Below are 25,570 nucleotides of genomic sequence, written 5' to 3' on the forward strand. Positions count from 1 at the left end.
TTCCCGTGACAAATTCAATGCTCATAAATTTACACACATTATTAACACAGTTATTTGGATTGTTTTGACCAAATATAAAATATAAAGGTCTACAATTATAGGTACCTATTCCGTATTCGTGTTTCGTGCGTCAAAAAATAATTTAGAGGTGCTAACTGCTAATGCTAGTATAGGTATGGGCATAAAAGTACCTAATACCTATTACCTATGTACCAAATATCAGAATCACAACAGAGTGATGAGTAAACTATGGATCACTTGTAATTTACATTCATACACACAAACATTGCCTTTAATTGATATAGGACATAGGTTATATTAATTAAAATAAAAACTATAAGCAAAAAACAAAATATACAAATAATATATTTAACTAATCAGGCATCAGCTCTAGAAATTTTAAATTAATATACAAAAAATATTAACTTCACTTAGCTATAAACAGGTTAATTATTTTTTTTTTAATTGACTACTTACACCACCTGGGTCTTAGTTATGAATAATCAAAAATTTTTTCTTTTTTAATGACTACTAAATACAGGTACTAAAAATGTATCCTGTATCATTTCTTCTTGATTAATAATTATTGTAGTTTATAAATTATACTATATTGTGGCGTTCATAAACTTTTTTGCGTAAACTAAATTATTTAATCAGAGAATATTTATTTTCTTTGTATAATTTAAAATAATATGATTGTATACAGCATGATTAAACAAAAAAATAATTAGGTAATCAATTAGTTTTAACTACATTTATAGAAAAAGGCAACTTATTTATATAATGGACAACTTAGCTACTTAAATTATTAAGTCGATTGAAAATGATCTAATTTAGTTAAGTAAAAAAGTAACTTAAAATAGTTGTCAATTATTCATTAAACTTTTTCAACAGATATCTTAACAAATATGTAAACAATAATAAAAACAATCTAAATGTTTGCACTACATTGCCTCAATACATAAAATAAATATACAAATCTTACAAAATAAATAATACAATATGATTGACTTACATACTAATTGTTTATAATTTAATTAATAGGTAATTTATATTTTTGTAAATAGTTAGGTTAGGGGTGGCAAACCTTTGAACACTACCTGCCAAAAATTGAGTTTTTTTTTCGAACGTGCCATGAAAGTATTATATATATTATTTATATTCAATATTGTAACTTTATTGTATGATTAATGTATTAATATAAAAAAGGTTAGTTTAGGACGTTTAGGTACTTAATATTTCTTTTTTAATTATTTATTTTCTTTCTTGAGATGATTTAAAATAACCTATTATATAATGTAGTAAAAATATTTTAATTTTTCACGTGCCTTCAAAATCTTTTAGCGTACCATCTCAGGCACCCGTGTCATGGATTTGCCATCCCTGAGCTAGGTAGTAAGTAAAATTAAATAAAATACAATGAAGTTATTACCTATTGATGTTAAAAAATGATTAATTTGATTAAATGTGATCAAATTCTAGGTGTTGTTATTATTAACTAGCTCTTAATTGTAATGATGTATTTGGATAGTTAAATCATGTTTTGTTATCATTTGAATTAATTAAAATAAATATTCATTAATTAGAGATTGATTATATAATTGGTTTGGTAAGATGTTAAAATATTTTTTTATATTAATAAAAGAATATAAGATATAACTTTTATAACTATAAAGTTAATCAGATTTGTGTGAGAATTCAATGCATTATAAATCCTTCAAATCCTTGAGATTTTTTTAGTTAGAACTTCTCTATTATTTATTATTAGTAATATAAATGTTTTTTTATACATTTTATTGATCAATAATATTTATTCTACACATTCCATATAGTTAAAACCTTATATATATATATATTTTTTTTTTTTTTATACAAAACTATATTTAAGCATATCTTGTTTATAGTGAGATATTCTGGTGAGTAATCAGAAATATCATACTCAACTTTAATATTTTTTCTTACTCTACACAAAGAACGTCTAAAAAATGATCTGCTTTTTTTTAATGACACTAATACATACAGAGTATTAGTAAAATATTATGTTGTACACTATACAATTTGCTTTTCTTAAAAAAGATAAATTTGTGTGTATCAAAAGCTTTTTATATGCAGCTCCAAAATGTGCTGCATAGAGATTATTATTAAAACCCCCTCTAGACCTAATTATTAAGAACAACATTTAAATGTGGTCTTGTAACAACTTATAATATGTAAGAATAAAATTAAGTTGTTTAAAGTCTTGTTGTAAAAAAACATATTTTCGATAACTCTAATTTTTTTTTTGTCCTGGACTGATTTGAATTATCAAAGTTCCACTGTGTTAGCAATATTATGCTATAATGATCCATTGCCTAATGCCTATACAAATATATTTTTGAGTTTTTACTATACGAGTACATACTAACTATAACTTACATTATCTTTCACACAAATCAACTGTGAAAGATCATTTAGTATGTTAAAGTTGATAAAAACAAGATTAAGAACTAAAAAATATAAAACTGAAGCTTTTATGATGATGAGTATAGAGAAAGATCTTTTACAGAGTGTAAAATTCAAAGAAATACTCATTGAGTCCATTAAGATCATCATTAATAAAAATAATGCTGTCATAAATATTATAAAATAAATAAAGATGTGATTTTGATAAATTTCTAAATTAATAATACTTAACCTTAGTTAATTTACTAGAAAACAATATGTTTTTCATCACCATCATAAAAATTTCAAGCAAAAAAAGTACTAGGTAGTTTATTATTTGTTGAAAAAATGCAAGGATAATGTACCCAAGTTTTTTCTAACATGAATGGGCCTTAAAAATCACAAAATAAATCAATTGCTAGTTACACTTAGAGCAATTGATGACTGGCTTTGTAGAATTATACTACATATTATTGAAAATCTAGAACTTACCAGACTTACCTTTGTAAAATGGCGCCCATAAATATTTTTCAAGGGAGGGGTAAAATATTTAAAGTTTTGTTTCAGTATCTGATTAGGTAATGACAAAATATTGCTTGTGATGTGTTTTCTCACATATAGGTAGAACTTAGGTAAAATATAGGTAAAACTTAATTTTACAGTATTAATTTTAATTAATTAATATAAAATTTAAAATAAACAATTTTTTTTTTTTTTAACAAATAAAATGTCACTATTAATTTGATAATTTTAGGTTATTTATAAAATTAAATGTTCCTAGTTTTTATAAAATAAATAAAGAACTACCAAACCATTTGGAAATAATTCATTTATTTTTACTAAAAAACAAATATATCTGTATTATAATTATAATAAATAATCTTGTTCAAAACATATTATTAACATATTATGTATACCTGTACTCATGTCTCATATATTATTATACTATATAAAAAAATACAAAATAAATAATATAATAAACATTTTTAATATTCAACCATAAATATATAAGATAATATAATATACTATTAAATGAGTTTAAAAAAGATACATTATTAAGATCAAACTTCATAAAAGTATTACTTCTTACAACTTGGGGTACTCAGAAAAAATATTATACAAATATAAACTATTATTAACAAATAATTAAATAATAACTATTTAATGATTGAATAATAGTTCCATTCTATATAGTATGTAGTAGTAGACCAAACCCATTTATAATTTCTTTTTTTAATTCAAATTTATGACTAACTTTTTATGTATACTGTACAGCTACCATACATAAACCATTCAGATGATTATCAGTAATAGTATTTCTTGTCCAAGTTTTTACTCTACACAATATACTAAAAATTCTTTCTATAGGACAAGTAGTAATTAGTTGAGTTAATGTGACAGTTGGATTAGTATGTAAAGCTGGATTTAAATTTACTTCATCTAAAATACTTATAACATTTAAATTTTTAATTTCACTTTGACTTGTGTTTCTATTTTTCCACACATTGTATTATAACATTCCTTAACCAAATTACCAATTTCATAAAAATTATTTATTTCTATTATCATGTATTTAAAAATTCATTATGCTGCATTTTAAAATTAACCCAGAAAAAAGTTAAGGGGGAAATGCCTCTACTTGCAACCCTATGAAGACGCTCATGATTTTGCAACCTCATTTTTATATCTTCAAATGTACTTTGCTTACATTATACTAACATATGTTATATCATAGTGGTGAATTTAGAGTCAAGCGGTTATTTTATAGTTACCTAAAGTAGCAAATTTTTAGGATCAGAAATTTGAGTAGTTAATAATAATAGATTATTGTAAGTATTAATTTTAATTTTATATTTTGTTAATTAGCAACTAATCTTTGGCCTCTATAATTAATGAAAAATATTATGTTATAGTTAAACATTTTCATAATCCAAAAGTTAATTTTATTTTATAAATGTCTGCTTAGTGTTGGATTTTTAATTCAACGTTTCAAATTAGTAATTACTACTTATTATTATTTAACATAAATTAATAATATTTTTATTTGTTTAAAATTTTAAATTAAGTAAAAATATTAAAACATAATTATAAACTAAAGCTATTGAGCTACTGTGATGTATTTATTAATTTACATATTATATATATAAAAAAATAGTCAATAGATATACTGTTATGTTATCTGTTTAAAAAAAAAAATTGTTTTTTATTTATTTGTGGCCAAAATATTCGCCATAATATAGTTTTGAGAATTTATATTTCAAGCCTGTTGACAGCCAAAACCTTGCTATACTTAAAAAAAAACATTTTTTTCCCTTTAAAATGTATAAAACTACTTGAGTTTAAAATTAAAACAAGAAAAATTAAACTCTAGTTATTTTGTAAATTGACACATGGAATGTAATTTGAAGACATAATTTACACTATTATACTATAATAGTATACACTTTACACTATTATTTACTGCTATTTGGTAACTATACTATTTTTTAAATTAAAACAGTTTATGGACTTAAGCAATTATTGTCAATCCAAATGTTTACCTATTGATTGGTTTTTTATTTTACTAGGTCTAACAAAAAGTACTTACAAAATGTGGTTTACTCATGGAAAAGTTTACAAAGGCAGTAGTTGAGTGAATCTACCTCTGCTCATGTACATGATATTGAATAGACTTTGTTTAAAGGTCCACAATAGTTAAATAACAATTAATATTTATTAAAATTTGCATGGATTACTGAAACTTAAATCCCATTAATAAATTTAACAACTGAAATGAACAATTGTAAAATGATACAGCTATTGAAAAATTATCTATTTATTATAACTAGAGCGCGGATTTTTATGCACTTAAAAGTATCGAAATATGCCATATAATATGCAGTAAAGATCATGAAAATATGCAAAAAATATGCAAGAATTTTTTATTTATTTAAAATTTACAATAAAACTTATAATAATTAATTACTCAAATATTTAATAAAAAAAAATGTAGGGAATTTTCTGAACTTAATTTATTTTTAAAATGAATAATCATATGCACTTCGAGTTTTTCTTCTGTGAAGCTGTGTCGTTTATCGATTAACATATTTTTAAAGACTGAGAACGAACGTTCAATGTCAACCGAAGTTATTGGGGCATATTTGAAGTTTACGTCGTAATTGATTATTTATCTTATAACTAAATATATATATAAATTATTATTTAGTGACTATGAAATTTAGTTTTAATTTTTCTACTTGACAAAATAATATTTTATACATTTTTTTAAAATTATTTCTTCAATATACAATAAATTTTGAATTTTGCCAAATTATGCAAAAAAAAATTTCACCATTAGCTTCAAATTATGATGATTTGTGGAGATAACTGACAAAAATCCAAAAATATTAAAAGGAAAAAAATATGCAATTGCATAGAAATCCGCGCTCTAATTATAACTGATAAGTCGGTCGATGAAACTACTCAAATAGCAGAGATATATTTCTAAACCTAGAAATAAGTGTTAAAAAAGCAAGACTATTAGTAGAAATAAAAAAGTTGTGTTAATGATTTAATTCCTTGGAAGTCATCTTTATTTGTTATATTGTGTCACTCAAAGAAAAACCGACAAAAAAATTTAGTTCTTTGAGCAACATTTTTTAACTACAAAACATCACATCTAAAATAAATAGAATAATAAATACATTAAAAAAAACGAAATCAATAAGTAAATTAAATAGGTATATTCACAGAACATTATATTGAATTCTAGATCTTTTAAATTTAATTTTAATTGTATACCACCTAATTTAGTATTTAACATGTTCAGAAAATGCAGATGTACGATGTACCTATTAATATAAATTTATTAATATGTTTTTAATGACTATACTACTTATCTTCTTGTTTATTTTCTTTGTAATTCACATACATAAAACGATGAATAATCTGTGCATCTGATCAGTTTAAATAAAATTCTATAATTTACCATGACAATTAATGTGCAAAAAGGATTAATACGATAAAATGTAAATCATGTATAACTAATAAGCAATACGTCAATAAGAAAATTGTGAAAAAAAACTAGTTTTTATAAAAAAAAAAAAAAACGTGAAAAACAAAACATGTCCTACTTTCATTTGTTATATTACTATAGACAAAAACAATATATTTTACAACAGTTGTATACCTACGTAGTTTGTACACAGAATAATATTTAATATTTATTCTGTGGTTTGTAATCTAATCATCATAATTTTATTGAGCTGGCTGATAATAGTATTTACATAAAAATGATAACAGTATTGATATTGTTGAGTTGACGTGCACGTCGTCCATACGCTGTAAAATAGTGACAACACTGACAACAGTTTTGTCGTTTTAATTGTTATATTCTACTATACTCAAGTTGAAACATATTGGAAAGTGTAATTTGAACAAAATATTATTCACTAAACATAGTGTGAAGTCGATCGAGAACCGTTTGTTTTAATTGAAAGGTTGAAAAGCTAATAACCGACGGTATTGCATCTCATGTGTACGCGTACATGTAGTCATTATTTTTATTTAATTAATTTTTTTCTTGACCGATAGAATACTGTTGTAATAACAAAATGAGTACAACCACGGCTGCGGCCGCTGCGAAAATGACGAGCACCACGGCTGTAGCCGTGAGTCTAGTGTTGTCCAGTTGCGTAATAGCAAATGCTTTTCGTCAAAAGAAACAATTTTACCCATCAGTCGTGTATATATGTAAATCTAATCCAAGTATGGCAGTAAGTAAAAATACACAAAAGCATTTTGATTATTTTAAAATTAAACGTTAATATAAACCAAAAAACAATAATACTTAGGTACATTGTATTTATTCTCTTTAATAATTTGGTTATAAGTAACAAAAATATTATATATTATTATTATATGTTATTTTATATTTTAGATAATGTATATGCAGGCTTTAGTGGCTGTCTATTTAATTGGGAAATTAACCGGTAAATTATTTTTTGGCTCATTACGCCCTGCAGAATCAGAGGTATTTATTTTGTATACTTTACATTTTTATTATAAACTTCAAAGATCTACTTATAAGATTTAATTCATTAATTGTTTTGTTAATGTATTTATATTTCTAGCGTTTAATAGAAAAGGCCTGGTACGCTGTGACAGAAACATGTTTAGCATTTACTATTTTTAAAGATGACCTGAGTCCCAAATTTGTAGCTTTATTTACTTTATTATTATTTCTAAAATGTTTTCATTGGTTGGCAGAAGATCGAGTAGATTATGTATGTTTATATATTTTTACATTATAATTATGTTGTTATTTTGTATATATTTATATTATTTTTATATTTTTAGATGGAACGTACTCCAGTTATATCATATATATTTCATTTGCGCATATGGTGTAAGTAATATAAATATTTGTGTATTTATTCAAATGTATGTTTTAAATTTTTAGTAATTTAAATTGTTTTTAAATAGTGCTATTATTCATCTTAACTTTGGGTGACTTATATTTTGTCCATGATGCATACACTACTACAATGGCCAAAGGCCCTTCTGTGCAATTAGTATTTGGATTTGAATATGCATTACTTGTCACATTAGCAGCTAATGCAGGATTTAAGTATGTATTGCATGCAGTAGATGTACATAGTGACACCTTTTGGGAAAGTAAAGCTGTCCTTCTGCTGTACCTTGAATTTTTTATTGGTAAGATTATATTTTAAAATATATTTTCTAATCCATTACCAAATTAAAATTAAGTTTAAGGGGACAACACGTCATACAAAACGTTTATAATAATATCTTATCACATAGGAAAACAATAGATCTTGGTTTGATAAATTTTAATATTGATACATTATCAGTTTAATTATTTAATATATATATATATATTGTTTTTTAATAACTGAAGCGATTTTCAATAGATTTTTTTTTCTAATTGAAATATCAATGAATATAAAAAATGTATTTTTATCATACATTTGTATATTTTTATTTCAATATTTGAAATATTAAAAATTTGCTTTAGTTACAAGTACTTATAACATAGTTAACAATGTTAATTGATAATACACTAAAATCAAAATTTGTTCAACCAATTACATCTAATCTCTACAGATTTGTTGATTAATATCAATTTTTATATTGTTATGAGTGGTTTAAAAATAATGATCAATGATTATTGTTGATTTTTAATGTGTTCAGAAGTGTATCATTTACACGTGAACCATTAAGTTAAATTTGTTATAACAATTAAAGTTTTATTAATATCATTCATTAACTTGTTTATTTACTTATTACACACTGACTACGCATTAAAATATTTTCATATACATTTTCTTATATATTTTTTTTTTTAAATTGACTGCAGTCCCCTTAATAAGTATTGTTTCATTTTTTAGAACTTTAATTTTAAATTGATTATTTGAACCATTTTTACACATTTATGTATAATATACAATTTATTAGGTTTGTGTAAAGCTGTGATGTATGTGGTTTTCCTTATAATCATGGTTCGAACATATACAATACCACTATTTGCATTTCGACCAATGTACCATACACTAAGGTAAAAAAATAAAGTAACTTAAACAATACATTTTATATACATATATGCTCTAGTATTTCAGTATAACTAATAACATTAAGTACAAATTCTTAAGAAAGTCTTCACAATGAAGTTTATGCTTATTTTAGAAACAAAACAAAATAAGATACATTGTAAATTATTAACATAAACTTTATATAAATTATAGTACTTATATCATTTATTCTTTTAAATTAACATAAATATTATACGAGCAAGTAAAAATATATAACTATACTAATTTTCTAATAAAATTAAAACATAAACATATTATTTTGTAGAAATTTCAAAAAAGTATTCCAAGACCTTGTACTTTCTCGTAGAGCAATACATAATATGAATACTTTATACCCAGATGCTACGTTACAAGATTTACAAGCCATTGAAAATGTGTGTATTATATGCCGTGAAGATATGACAGCTGCAGGTAATTTTTGACATATTATTTACTTTATAAACATAAAATAATTTTAAAAATTAAATTGTAGCGATTACAAATTTTTATTTTATTAAAATGATAATAAAAATGTTTTGATGCTTTCAATATAATTATTTTTAGCTGCAAAAAAGTTGCCATGCAATCATATATTTCATACATCATGTCTACGTAGCTGGTTCCAACGTCATCAAACATGTCCAACTTGTAGGTTAGACATTTTGCGCCCAACACCTTCAACAACTCAAAATGTTAATGTTCCTGCACCACCAACACCAAATATTGGCAGGACAGTTCAAGAAGCACCATCAACTGATGCAGCTGCATCATCTTCTGCTACTGATAATAGTCGTGGACCAAATTCTATTAATCACGCTAATGTATCACCTGGTCAAGCTGGAACTAGTGGAAGTTCCTACTATAATCAAACGCCACTACAGTATCAATTCAGACCGTGCACATTTCAACAACGATCAACATCTATTGATGAAATTAATGGCAACAACAATGACAATTCAAACAGTGGTATACCTGAACAAAATAATATGAATGAATCATGGATTGCATTTATGAATGCAGCAGGACTAAGTGGTGGAATTGGGTTACCATCTCTATTCAGTAATAAAAAAATCCTAATTTTAGTGATATCAACATTTAAGGCTCTTAACTTAATATTTATTTATTTATTTTAATTAGATGATATACCGCAAACATCCTCAAATTTACCATTTACAAACATACCACGGATTCCACTTAATTTACCATTTGTCGGTGGTAAGCTAATTTTGAATTTTTTTATTTGATAAAAGGGGAGCCATATAATTTTACTTTAATGTTTCTAAAAAAATAATTAGGATGTATATACTCTGTTCAGTTTAAGTTGATCTATCTTTGCACATGCATAAAGTGCTGTCGAAACAGTTAGACCCCCACAGTTACTCTGATTGGTAGCTGGTGTGCGTTAATTGTTGTTAATCGTTGTTAGTGTCAGCCAGTGTGCATACAGATGCGAAATTCCTCACTAGTGTTGTTAGTCAATTGTAGTTTTAGGCAAGGATGAGCAGGTCAACATTAACTGAACAGAGTGTAGAAAAGCAAACCCTAATTCAAATAAGAAATCTTAAAAGGAAAAGAAGAAGAATAAAAATATATACAAAACAAAATAATTTTTGATTTAAAATTCTCAAGAAGGTATTTTACCCCACCTACACCATATTATGATAAATAACTAACTGAATAAGGTTTAGGAAAGTAGTATTTTTGCTATAAATTATTATTTTTACTCATCTATAAACATTATTAAGAGATGCTAAAATGTTTACAAAATAATATTTTCTAGTAAATGTTTATTATTTTAAGTAATTAAATATTTTGTCGATAAAAGGAATTGCAATCCAGCCACCAAATATACCTCCTAACTTGGATACATTAACTGATGAAGAATTACGTTTAATGGAACAAAATACAAGACAAGGATGTTTAGCACGCATTAAATACATTACTGATATAAAATGTATGCTGGATGCTGCTGTTGTGATGATGAATCAGTATTCATCAGCATGTCTTGTAGCTGGGTAATTTTAAATTTTATATATTTTACAATATTAAATCAAAGATATTAGTAATATTAGTTTTAAAAAATCTGAATACTTGGACCACTGTATAGTAGTATGACAACATAAGTAGGTATAATTACAATATATTAAATTTTGTCCAGTTGAGCAAAAAAAAGGTTGGGACGTGTAGTCTTTTGATTGGCTTATATTTGTGTATGTATAATAATATTAAAAACCAATAAAATACTGCAAAAGACTCCCATCCTTTTCCTTTTAATAAATACTAACTTGCAGTAGAATGGTATGAACATATTCTTATTAAATATAGTTAAATAGTTAATACAATATTACTTTAAAATTAATCTCAAATATTTCAAAAATTCCATAGTTTGTAATAAAGTATAATAATAAATAAACAAGTGTCCATGAATAATATTTTTGAATTACAATAAAGTAACTAAAATCTATATTTCAAACACTTATAAAAGAAAATCATGGCTCTTACTCAGGTATATTAAGTATTTTTAAATTGCTTTACTTACCTAACTTATTTTGTATTACATTTTCAAACTTTTGGCTAATTCTAATGATTTTGAAAAATTATAATATGCGATTAAATAAGTTATAGTGGAAGTATAGTATTATAACAGTTTTAGTGAAGTATTTCAAACTTTTTACAATTAATATTTTTATACTAAACATTTATTATTTATTATACGATTGGATACCCAATGTCATCTACATTTTTGTGGTTTTGTGCTAAAGTTAGTCATGACTTCATGAAAAGTTTAGTACACCTTTTTAAAATCTTAAGAATTTTATGAATTTTTATTAATGAAATAATTTGTCCACATTTTATTTTGATGAATTTCTTAGACATATTGAACATTAAATGCTTATAAAAAACTTTTATAAAATTTAGTTTTAAATTTCCAAGTTTTAAGAATCTTAATATCTATTAATAACACGAAAAGAACTTAAATATTTTGAAGTTTTTATTATTTCTAGTTAATGCTTAATAATTATTTGAGAACATTACTTGTCTACATTAATTCATTTTTAAAATTTATTAAAAAAACAAAATCAATTTTGATTTCATAAATTGATTTTGTGTGAAAAATCCAGTTTTTCTTATTTATTTTTATGTTTTGCCCAGTTACTATTAAAATGGTTCATTTTTTCACTTCTAAGGTATCAAGTAGGTTCAATTTAATACTAGAAACCATCTTTTAATTTTAAAATCGAAGTAAAAGTTAATGACAGACACTATAGTAAAACCTATGCATTTATCCCTCCATTCAAAATCTAAAATTATTTAGTATTATAATTTAATTATTTTTTGGGTTTTTTCTTAACTTTTAAACAATTCTTTTTTTCAATTTGGAAATATTCTGAAATGTTTTAATGATAAATTGAAAACAATCATTATTAATTTTTATTATTTTGTTTTCTAGTCTTGATAGTACTGATTCAACTTTGAACAGTGAAACTAAAACTGCAGATACTACAGAAAATGATGAACAATCGGAAACTAGACCACCAAGTAATATTTCTTCTGAAACTGATTGTAGTGGAGGAGTTACAAGGTATTTATAATAATTCAAAATTTTAACAATGACCAGAGTATTGGCAACTTTGTATATTTTTTTTTATTAAACTTCAGAAATTAATTTACTGTTTTATTTATTACTGTAAAGAGTATTATTTTGATTTAACTGTTTTCACTCCAGACTAATTACTAAAAAAAATTGTATGAAATTTAAATAAAAATAAGAAAATTCAATCTCGACTGTGTTTTCTTCAAAAACTAATTAGCCTAGTGTAAACAGATATAACTTCTAAAAACATATATTTTGAATTAGCCACACAATTTACTAAAAAACAACTTTTCCAATTTTTTTTTTAAATTTAACATTTTAACCCTTCAGAATTAATTTTTTAAATTTCAAATGTTACTAACATTTATTAAAAATGTATATTTAAAATGTAGAAAAGTTGATTTTTAGTTAATTTTATGATCAATTGTCATTGACATACTTCTCAACCTCACACTTCAAACTTTCAAGGTTAGGGAATCTATAATGTTATATTAAATTTACTATAGTATTAGTATTATACACGTATATAACTAAATATTTCAAATACATCAAATTTCATTTTTTCGGCAGCTACACTTTTTGAGTACACCTTGGAACTTTATATTGTAATCATGCATATTATATACATACAGTTCTTTATTTTGACAGTATCAACAACTTTTTTTTGCACATCTGCAAGTTCATAAGCAAATTTATTTATGCTAATTTTACAGTCTTCTATCTTATAGAACAGTGATTCCCAACCTATGGTCCGCGAGCCATACCTACAAAATTATAGCAATATTACCCCAAGAATATCTTTGTTAGTAAAGGAAATGCAAGCGCAAAAATCACATTAACTTGTTTTTATAATTAAATTTGCCTTTTATAAAAATAATAGTATGATACCCATTTTTTTTATTATAGTAATTTGTGTTGAATTGGTAATAGATGTAAAATTTTTACCAAATTAAATTATTTTGTATAGTAAAGTAGTAGAATTATAATATATAATAGTATAGTAATAAAAAGTAAAGTAAAATGATAAAAATTTAAATTTTTTGTATTCTTGTAAAAAAAAAAAAAGTCTTCCTAGTTTACGTAAAAATTGAGGTGGTCCGCAACATATAAAATATTGTCGAAGTGGTCCGTGGTGGTAAAAAGGTTGGGAACCACTGTTATAGAATAACTAAATTAAATTAAATAACAACAATTTAATGAATATTGCCAAAGATTGGGTTTAATATCATAATGGTGTTTAGTCATAAATTTTATACACTGGATGAAAATTAAAAGTGTGGTACAATGAATTTTCATTTTTATACGGTTTTATATTAAATTGAAAAGTTTAAAATTAGGTATTTAAAATTATTATTGAAATAATTAACCCATTTATCTACATTTATTTAAATTTTATTGAATTACAAAACAACTGAGTAAATAATTTATTTATATTAACAATGTTTAAAATATTTAGCAGCAGCAGTGGCAGTGGGAGTGGGAGTGGGAGTGGGAGTGGCAGCAGTGAAGACCAATTGCTCCCAGAAGAAACTGAACAGCAGCGAATTATTAGGTTAAAGAGGTTGGAAAAATTTGGAAGCAATTCCATGTAACTTCTGTTAGCAAATAACTAAGTATTCCATAATGTGATTAAAATGATGTAATAAGTATTATTATTAATTCATATTATAGTTAACTGATAGAATGGGTCTATGTTTGGTTTATTTCTTCAACTATTCTATCGTTTTGTAACATTTGTGTGTAAGTTATTTTTTTTAAATTATGTAGTTTATGTGTGTCAGGTTATGTAATTGTGTTTTAATGTTTATTTTCACTTTGTTTATTCAACTATATATTTAAACTATTTACCAATTTTTAATGGAAAGTGATTCTTTAATGGTAATTAAACTTGTAAATTATTATTTCTGACTAAAAAAATAATTTTCAAAAAACCACAAGATTATAATATAAAACTATTAATAATATAATTTTGCAATGATAATTTATGTTATTTAATTATTTAAAAGTTGTATTTTGCATCTATATACCTACATATAGATTATTTTATAAATTTATGTTTTATGGTCTAATAAAGTATAAATTGCTTATGTATATATTAAGACTGTCTATGTTACACTTAAAAATCATAAAATCAAGTACAACTTATTTCAGTTCTCAGCAGTAAATATTAACTTCTATGATGGTATCATACTATTTTTTACAGTACAGTTAGTATACAGTTAGTGTTTTCTTATCTGTCGACATTGAGTTTTTGTTCCTGTTTAGTGATTTAGAGATCTATTCATTAAAACCATAATGTTATATTTTAAGTATATAATAATAATACATCAGAATTAAATTAAAAAAATAATATACTGGGCTACTGAATAACTGTTGGCTGTGTGATCATATTGACTGAATGGTGGTAATGATATTTTGTATTTACTGTAATCCGATATTCTAGCCTTAAATCTTAAAATCATTGATTTGATTGAATTAGGTATCACTAAAGACTAGTTCACATAATCTAAAACTGACTAAAACATAAAATTAGTTTTTCATCTAATTTAGAATCAAAAATATATTTTTTCAAAAAATTTTGGATGAAAGTTTTTTTTTTTGTGTACCTATCTAATATAATATCTATAGTTTGTAGATCTTCAGAAACATATATTACTAATGATTAAAGGTTTAACGTTTATAACAAAACCAATCATATGTTTAAAGCCCTTACCTACTTCACTTCAGTAAAACACTACATGAGGGAGGACTGATTAAAATAATACATATAGTCTTACTTTGGTCTATCTGGGTTTACTTATATTTCAAATTTCAGTTAAACACATTTTACTTTCACATTTAGATAGGTACTTTAGTTAAGTTACAATAGGTATACCATACATGGATGAATACTGAGCAGTAAAAAGTACCTATAGGTTTTTTGGCGCCCTAGCATAGGCGAAAATAGCCGATAAGCCCCCCAAAAATGTTCTAAATTTGTTTAAGCTTTATCAGTATTCAGTATTATTATAGTGTATGATGCAAAATTCGTTTTAAGATTATATATTTTGTAAATGCACAAATTTTATTTGTCGTGGTATTATTTTTATTATTATTGTACATTGTAGACTTGTAGTCATAAGCCATAATACCTACCAAGAACGGCAAGAACTAAGAATACTAAGCATTCTTATTAAGGAATCTATAGTTTCAGGTTTGCAGCTCATATTGATATACTATTTAGCTATTATACATTTAAACGTCATGTTTTATACGCCTATACGGGCTATAAAGTATACAGTATACAATAATAACAGGTATATCGTATACGGATACCTAAATGTTGTATTAAAATATTTTTTAGGTGTTGATTACTTGCATAAATGCTTCATTCAATAGCGAGGGTTTCAGCCCCCCTCCCAAATCTCAAACGCTATTTGCGCCTATGCGCCCTAGAAAAATCTAATTTACACTGCCTCTAATCAATAGGCCCTGATTGGAATTTTTAACAAGAACTATAGCCATTGGTATACCTAGAATTGTTTTTAGGGGGAAGGGGGCACACACTATCTAAAATTTTACTAAATATACTACCAAAAAGAAAAAATTAACCAACTATTTAATATTTTTTATGAAAATACGGCTAATGAGGGGGCCGGGCGCGGGGGTCTATAACCCCTGTGTCCCCATCGGCCTTCATACTCCTCTGTATACGCCACTGATTATAGCTAGCCTACAAAATATAAATACATACTAAATGTGTATAAACGTAATGTAATAGGTAGGGCTGGTAGGAGTGAATAGGTGAAAACCTGTCAGTGGCTGAATGACAATATTGTTCACCAATGTGACGATATTTCTAAAAATCCATCATATATTTAGGTAAATTAACACTACCTAACTACCTTAGGCTTGGTTTAATTTTATCGTAAGATAAAAAAATGATATAAAATGATTATTTAGATATGCGATATTTCCCATATTTAAATTTAAAAAAATGTTAGTGTCCATATTATATATCCATAACCTACTATATAGGTACGTATACTCGTAATATTATTTTTATTTTTATTTTTATTCTATTATATTCTATCTCACTATCTGATAATTTCAATATAATTTTAAAGTATGATTCAAATTATTGTGAATTCTAAGGAGTGTGTGTTTTTTCATAATTTATGTCACTTTTTGGATGACGTGCGTATCTACTAGCCATAATAATCGTATCTATTATAAGTCATTAACTTTTCCTACAAATCAAAAATATACTACGGATTATCCAAATTATTTGCTAAATGTTGACGTAAATAAATATTAAAATGTCGTTATGGATTTTGGAGATTGTTGCCTGTTGGTACAACGAATGTGAAAAAAATGCTTCAATTTGCAACTTTTATAGAACCTAGTTCCTTTTATAAAATTTGATCCTTCGAAAGTCAAAAATAAAAAATTACATGTGTTTTTTAAAATGATTGAAAAAACTAATAACCAAAATTTTCAAAACACAAGTTTATTATTTTATTTTTCAATAAAGAATAATCATATAATATAGATTAGGTATATTAATAGCATTTTCTAGATCATTTTATATTTCAAAATATTTTGGCTTAACTGAACTATTTATAAATATTATATTTCTTTCGATTTATATTAACAAGTTATTTTTTTATCAAAATTAAAAAGCTTACAAATTTCTTTACAAGTAAATATAGTGGTAAAAATGATCTAAAATACCTATACAGTATACATCGTCACAATATAGTATTAGTATAATATATAATACAAGAGCTCTCATAAATTATTCTTATAACAATTATTAAATATACCTATGTAATTATGAGGCGTACATTTATTTTACTATATGAGCGTTTGAAGTTCAAATTTGACAAAATGTTTAAAATAAAATTAAGATTTAAAAATTATTTTTTAGTTATAAATGTTAAAATTATTAAAGCTTGATAACTAATTACAAAGTTTTCCATCTAAGTTATTCTTATAAGTAGCAATTTAAATAAACAAAATTTTTGTTACAAAAATACATATTAACAATTTTTGTAGATATTTCTAATTTAAATTTCGATAAATTTAAATACCATATTTCCTAATAGTAAGCTCGTTTTTGTAATATAAATATAATGAAATGAAATTTTTGAACGAATTATAATGAGTTTCCTTACAACGATATTATAATGAAATATTTTGTTGTAGGTAATTCAAATTCAAAACTAATAAGTAGAAAACTTTTACTGTTAAAACTTCGCAAGCATTTAAAATGTTTAAATACGTCATTACGTCAACTATTTTTTTTATTATGAACAACTATAACATTTTTCTATAATAATATTATGTCATAAAGATCAGTGAATCTCAACCGCCGGTTAATTGTATACCGTATAGGTACGTTAGGTACCTACCAGTATAAGTGTATAACAGTGGTGTATCGTATTCTGACGATTTAGGTCCATTTCGCCGAAATACATATAATTTCTTCAAATCATAATAAAATAGAATTTTGTTTTATTTTTGTTAAAAAAATATTAATAATAATTTGTATTGTCAAGTTAAAAATTATATAACAATTCGTCAACATTTTTTTAATTTTAATCGAGATGGAAATGGTAGATAATTGCGTCTAGATATTCCACTATTGTTATTTGTTCATTTCCAAATCTAAATTAAAACATAATATAATATTATCATAATTGTACCTATACGATTAATAAAAAATTAGTATTTACCGCTCTTTTGCAGTTTTTAATCTGTCTTTTAACGTTTCGTATTTTTTTTCTCATTTTTGGAGCTTGATTACATTTTTTTGGGGACAGAATATCAAGCTCAAAATATTTATGCTGATTTTTAACTCTTTAATCAGGACAAAAGTGTTTGGATGTGGTCGACATTTAGTCCTGTTAAGGAGCTGCATCATGCCAGCCCTCGAGGTGGTTAATTGTCCTAGTATAGTCTGTTTTGTATAGTGGTTCCACATACTACAATTAGTATGATTAAATATACAGATATCGCTATTTAAGTAAGTTAAAATATACATCATTATATGTGTAACATTTGTAGTCTTTTAGATATAAGTTTTTATTTATTTATTACTATTTTATTGTTTTCGCGATGATGTCACCTATACTATAGTTAGTAATAACTATATATTGTTAATATTCTGTCCAAGCTTTGATGAGTAAAAACACTAAAAAACTGCGTCTTTTCGGCAAAATGAGATTTTATATCAATCTATATATAACTGGTTTTTTGTCGGTGAAATGGGACAAAACGATTTTGACTCCTAAGTAAGGGTTTATTCATTTATCATAATTTATAATGTAATATAGTATTACGTATTTATCCCAATAAAAATATTTAAAAAAATAAAGTTTTATGTACTTTAAATTTACGGAACAATTGCAGTTTAGCTACCACGCGATTTTTTCAATTTTTTTTTTCGAAACATATGTATTTCAACGAGTTAAGAACAATGATGTAAAAATAAATTTCCGCAAACCGTTATTTTGGAAGTTACAGCCTTCCAAAGTTTGCGTTTTTGGTTTTAAACGCATGCGCGCAACGCTGTACCTAATGCATTGCCGCGCGGATTTTTTCAAATTTTTCTTTCGAAACCTAGGTAAATCGACGTTTTAAAAATTATGGTTCCAAAAAAAATTTGCGCAAACACTTAGTTTTTGAGTTATAACGATTTGAAATTCTTAAATTTTGAATTTTGAACTTATTTTTTTTTGGGGGGGGGGAGCTTATATATATTGATTATTTAAAAACGATGGTGTAATCAGTATTTGTCGATCGAACATAATTTACGCATAATGTTAAAAATTAGTTTTGAAATTATGAAACTTTTAAAATGCATATAATTAAACTGTTTTTATTATTTTACCGAAACAATAGATAGGTACGAGTTAATGACCTACAATTTTTATCTTAATGTCTTTAATATTAATATAATAATATAATATTAACATAATATTGTCTTAATATTCATTTAATAATAAGTTATCAGCTTAGTTATCACGTAACTGGGAATATCTGTTACATAAATATATTTATATACATTTTTGGCACCATCATTTTTAAAATGTCGATTTACCTAGTTATAGCTAATCAAAGTTATGTCGTAGTATAAAAGGTGATCACACGTTTTGCGGCACTCGTCGGTACGCTCCTCGGCGCCATCGCTCCGCTCCGCAAATCGAAAATATCCCTCGACTTGCTATGCAACACCACCTCAAGTAGGTCACAGGGTAATTACCAATTAGTTATTGCAGACTCGATGGCGAGTTAAAGTAACATAAGTATTTATATTAGTACCTATAGTATACATTTGAAAAAATCCGCGCGGCAATGCAGTAGGTACCTACAGCGTTGCACGCATGCGTTTAAAACTAAAAACGCAAACTTTGGAAGGCTGTAACTTCCAAAATAACGGTTTGCGGAAATTTATTTTTGCATCATTGTTCTTAACTCGTTGAAATACATATGTTTCGAAAAAAAAAATTGAAAAAATCGCGTGGTAGCTAAACTGCAATTATACCAAATTTATTAATAAATTGCATTTTATTTATGATTAGATGTACAAATTAGTTTTTATTTATTATTTATCATAACATTTCAATAATTTTAATCGAGTTAGTTTCAAGAAGTTAGATTATTCTCATATTTTTTTTATTTAAAGTAGCAAACAAATCAAAACGAAAAAAAAAAGATTATACACTATCGAACGTAAATAATACAAAATTTAAATATCTATTTGACGAATCGCAACTGAATGGTCATGCCCTTGGTGATTAGTGGTTACTGGTTAGTATTGCGGCTGCTAGTTGATCGGGTTTTTGGAATAGTCGGTATTTCACAACGATAACAAGTACTTATTGACTATAATTGTATAGCTTGCGCCGCCCGGCCATCGCGCAGTTATGGCATGGAACATGGTCTGTGAGTAAAATTTACGAATATACGATAAAATCATAATAAACAGTAAGCCCCATAGACGGCGTAGTCGTAATGTAAAACAACTAGATAGTCTACTTCATAGTTCATGATAATATATTAATATTGAAGTCTGCAGCCATATATGCTATAAGCTATAGCTATTATAATAAGGCAACGTTTACAAATTTCTGATATTATACGAAACTGTGAAAAGAAATCCGTTATTTGTATTATTATCAGTTTAGGTATATTATAATTTATAATAAGTATTGAATTATTTTATAAACATTGCCCCGTTGGCATATAGCCGCACAACTTCAATATTCTTATGGAAATGTATAAAATTATGATATGCAGTCAGTTTATCTAGGCAGTTGTTTTATATGGCTATTGTCTATGTGGTAAAAACAGATATATTGTAAGTATAATGGAAATAAATGTCATTTTTGTCATGGATACATTATGATTTTTTTTAAATACGTAATAATATATTATTGATGATAAAATTATCATTTTTTGTATGCCCGAAGAATTCGCCGCTGCTGTATAAGTTTATCAACCCCTATACGTATTGCTTATATAAAAGATTACAATAATATCTATTACCTATTTAAATTTTTCTAAAGGTACCACCTACCTAGCTGTATCTGCAAATTTAAATTGATACAGACACAATTATATCAGTGGGATTTTAATGTAAAATTTATTTATCATTTTTTATTTTACTCATATCATTATTTATTATTAATGTTTTATTCGTTATATTTTTTATAGCTTTATTATTAACAGGAAATAGTGACATAATAGCTCTACTATACTATTCATTATTGATAATTCTTTATCTACTAGGTATATGAAAATCAGTTTTTATTTCATATTTTAGATTTTGAGTGGAGCAATGAATGTATTGATAAATTTATTTTACTGTGCGTGTTTATATTTAATATTAATGTTTGTTTTATATATAATTAATTTGTATCTGTCACCACCAATTATTGGAGAAGTAAAAATTATTCAATATATTTTCAAGAAGAAAATTGATTCCAAAATTAACCTAGAGAGAAAGGGTCAAAAATAAAAAATTTCTATACAAAGTATTTTTCTTATAGAGAAAAACAAAACAAAAAAGTTACGTATCAATTATAATTTGTATGGAAAACGTGCAGGTATGTTGTGTTTTGTTATATCTACGATCTACCTAATAATTCTATATAGCAAAAACCGGAAATACTTGATATTTTAGCAAATATTCATATTAACATTTTCTATAAGTACCTACATAACCACAAGTAATATAATTTTAAAAATATAAAACAGGATCTAATGCACAAAACTTGATTTTGTTTTTTTTTTTATAATTCAAAATTGAATAAATATATAAAGAATTGAAGTATTCATCAAACGTTTATATTACCATTTTTTAGATGTGGTATAATTTTCAAAATATTTTATACTGTTATTAGGTATGGTCGTATGGACATGTTAAATTGTATACAAATATATATATATTTAAATGTTTGATTTGAAATTTAACTATTACTTGAAAATGTAATTCGAAGTTCCACATAAGTTGTTTTTAAAGCAATATAAAAGTAATAATAATATAATATAGCATAGGTATTTAAAATATTTTTTTATGAGCGTTTAAATTTAAAATTTTTACCAAATTTGTCAAAATCAAAAATATCAAATATATATATTTACTATGTTCATAACCATGGACGCCCGCAGGAAATTTATGAGGAAGGGACATAATGAAATCAAACACCAAAAAGTACGTTAAAAAATATATTCCTTAAAAATATAAATATATTCCATAAAAAAATGTGTTAGAATTATATGCTATTTATTCTTCGTTATTAAATAAAAACTGTAGTCTTCGTGGTTGTTCTATAGTTCTATTGCAAACCTTGTTATTGACTGTTTAATGAATTTTTGTTTTCTTATATTAACTCTTTCGCGATGGACACTAAACATGCATACGCCATTTAATCGGTCTTTGCCAGGCGTAGACCGAATAACTACCAAAGCTAAGTTTTAACCCTTTATAAAGTGTTAAATTGTTCAGCCAAAAACTTGTAGCTGGCAAAGATAGAAAAATTTCTAATGCAATTGTAATTCCAAAGAAAAATATTTTACTATGTTCTAGTAAATCTATTATGTCCATACTTTGGCAGTATTTTTTTGCCATAAACTATACCAACTTTCACTTTCAGCTAACAGATTTTCAATTTTATAAAAATTATAAACATTAGTTATGCTTTTAGTGTAAATACAGTATACTCTTGTTTTTTCATTTTTATAAATAATGCTGGATGAAGGTGTAGTGTCGTCGTCATAAGTGGTTTACACACTAGGTGATTAATATCAATTCATAGAATTTAAACGTATTTAATATTGCGCGATTAATGTAATACGCATTACGCCTTAAAATATATTGTTATTATGATCAACAACCCCACACACTAAAAGTAAAAATATCAATGAAATGTTTATAAATCAAAATAAAAGTTAAAATGTTCAACATTCTATTTGAATTTCAGGGGGGGAATGCCCCGTATTGCCCCACTCCGGGCGCCCATGTTCATAACAATGTTATTATTCATATCTAAGACTTGAAAATTAAATCAAATGTTTGTTTTACTGCAGTAGCTCAAAAATAAAAATTTAGAATAGGACCAGATACATTTTTATGAATAACTGAATTTCAAATTTTGACATTAGATATTCATATTATGTAAAATAATGTTTTCTTTCTCAAAGGATTTTTGATATTTGGTTATAATTTGAAGAATTTTAATCGTAGAAATTGAAAATATTATGCTGTTATATAAATTATAATTTTCTATACAATTAAATTGATAAATATTCAAAATAATTGTTAGCTATATATTTAAAAGGCTTTTTAAAAGAAATTTTTGATCTTAATTACCTAAATCTTTTAGGCTTGATTAAAAAACCTTGTACAGTTAATACAAGATATCAAATAATAGTATCTATAGCTCTTAATATTTATAGCAATTCAAAAATCTAGAAAATACATTGTTACAATTTTTTTTTATAAGCGTTTGTGAATTGTGCCAATAAATGTATTTTGATAATTTTATTTTTTCTACGAAAACTTACTATTATAGTATCAATCAAAAATGTCAAATGCATCTATAATTATAGCACAAAATGTGCCAAAATATTTTTAAAATTGTGTCATATTTAAAAAATACTTAAATAAATATTAATTGAAAATGTTAAGTTTTTACGGTTATTTATTGCTAAATTACAAAAAAATGTCAAAACAAAATATGATTTTATGGAAACATTTTCTACCAGAAAACACTCTCGCAGAACACAGTTGAAAATGGAAACATCCGAAACATTTTCTTCAACTACAAAACGTGTATTACCTATAACATAGTCACATTATAACACACAAAAATAAAAAACATAAAATACACATCATTGTAATATCGATACATTCATGAGTCATCACTCCGCTCAGAATCTCTAACAAATACTGAAATAGTGAAATATAATAGGAATTATAAAATTGATGACATTTTATATAGAGTTGTGATTATATTCAGCTTGAACTTTTTTTTTACATTTAATTCAATATATTACATTTATTGATATACCCTATATGTCATATACTCGTATGACATATATACGTATAATTATTTGATTCTTAAGAGTTAAGGTATATAAATAATAAATTATACTGACTACATGAGTTATGAGTACCTATGTTAAAGTTGAACTATCTAGTATCTACTACTACTTTGTCATGCGTTTGTCCGCCAACTATCTCCTGACTATTTTTCCTATGACCACTGAACTATAATTAATGCTACTACTAACACTGTTAGTACCTATGTTCTATGTATATAGTAATACCTATATAGCTAGGTATATATTTAAATTGTAATAAATCGTTATTTTACGCGATTTCGTAAAAAATTAAATTTCATACACTCATAAGTCATAACAATTTTTCTAGATTGACGCCGGAGTTTTTTTTTTATAGTTATTTAAAGAAAAAGTTATGGATAACCTTGTATTGGGTTTTTTTAACCTTAGGTGTAAACTACAAAAATGTTACGAATTTTCGCGATTTTGATATACTTCGTAATCATTTGAACTTTAAATGGTGAAAATTTCAAGTATTTAAAATAATTCGTTTTTAAGTTAGGTACAGCAAAATAAAAAAATCTATTTTGTCAAAAACTGGTTATGCGTAAAAATTTTCGTTTTTAGTGTTTTTCGTGACGTTTTTGAAAACTATTAGAAATTCACTTTTGACTCCCCAATGTATCTACCAACTAGATTCATTTTCCTTTTCAAAGAAGGGCAGAAGTCAAAAATCAAATCACTATTACTAATCCAAAACTTGATGACAGACACGAAAAAAAACATACATTATTGTAAAATCAATACATTCTTCTCTCCGTTCAGAATCTAAAAATAATAAAAATTAAAAATTTCTCATGCCTATAAAATAACTCAAAAAGTTGAAAGACAACTTTGAAAATTTTATCCTAAATAAAAAACGATAATATAAATATTTAATGCAAATTTCATGTATTTACAGTTGTTCGTTTTCGAGTTAGAACAAAAAAACCAAATCGATTTGGTCGAAAATTGGATTTGCATAAAAATCTCGTTTTTCCTGATTATAAAAATAAGTAGTGAGTTTTTAATTTTGACCTTTCCAAAATACTCTCATTTTTGAAAATCACACCATTTTATGGACAATTTTTCATCCTTTTAACTTTTATCATTTAAAAACATCAGTGTAAAATCAATACATTTATCGCTCCGCTCAGAATCTAAAATAATGAACGTCGTCACGTCAATGATAATAATATAACATTTCGTGGGTTTCGACTGGTTGATAAGGAAAACCCACGACGTCGTTGGCGATGGTCAGTAAGTCAAAACTATGACAATATTATAATATGCAAGTTGTCAGTGGTTGACAGATAAGGAAGAGTAAAAAAAAAAAAACTAATAATAATAATTTCAATTGAATTATTACTAATTATTAATTAATGAATAATCATCG

At 25.1% G+C, this 25,570-nt stretch overlaps 1 protein-coding gene across 2 annotated transcripts; it reads left to right on the forward strand.

The window, feature by feature from the left end:
- Nucleotides 1-6,725: 6,725 nt before the first annotated feature.
- On the forward strand, nt 6,726-14,684 carry LOC132926361 (E3 ubiquitin-protein ligase synoviolin B-like). Of its 2 annotated transcripts, XM_060990712.1 has the most exons (13): nt 6,726-6,921; nt 6,994-7,175; nt 7,340-7,432; nt 7,533-7,685; nt 7,759-7,807; nt 7,885-8,115; nt 8,878-8,977; nt 9,277-9,422; nt 9,555-10,049; nt 10,128-10,205; nt 10,816-11,005; nt 12,442-12,573; nt 14,042-14,684. In XM_060990712.1, the coding sequence occupies exons 2-13, from the start codon at nt 7,014-7,016 to the stop codon at nt 14,175-14,177; spliced, it is 1,965 nt and encodes a 654-aa protein (XP_060846695.1). In that variant the 5' UTR covers nt 6,726-6,921; nt 6,994-7,013; the 3' UTR covers nt 14,178-14,684. The 2 variants fall into 2 exon arrangements, with proteins under 2 accessions (XP_060846695.1, XP_060846696.1); XM_060990713.1 differs by having other exon boundaries at nt 6,726-7,175.
- The last annotated feature ends 10,886 nt before the right edge of the window (nt 14,685-25,570 follow it).

This window comes from Rhopalosiphum padi, chromosome 3, assembly GCF_020882245.1.
Source record: "Rhopalosiphum padi isolate XX-2018 chromosome 3, ASM2088224v1, whole genome shotgun sequence".
NCBI lineage: Eukaryota > Metazoa > Arthropoda > Insecta > Hemiptera > Aphididae > Rhopalosiphum > Rhopalosiphum padi.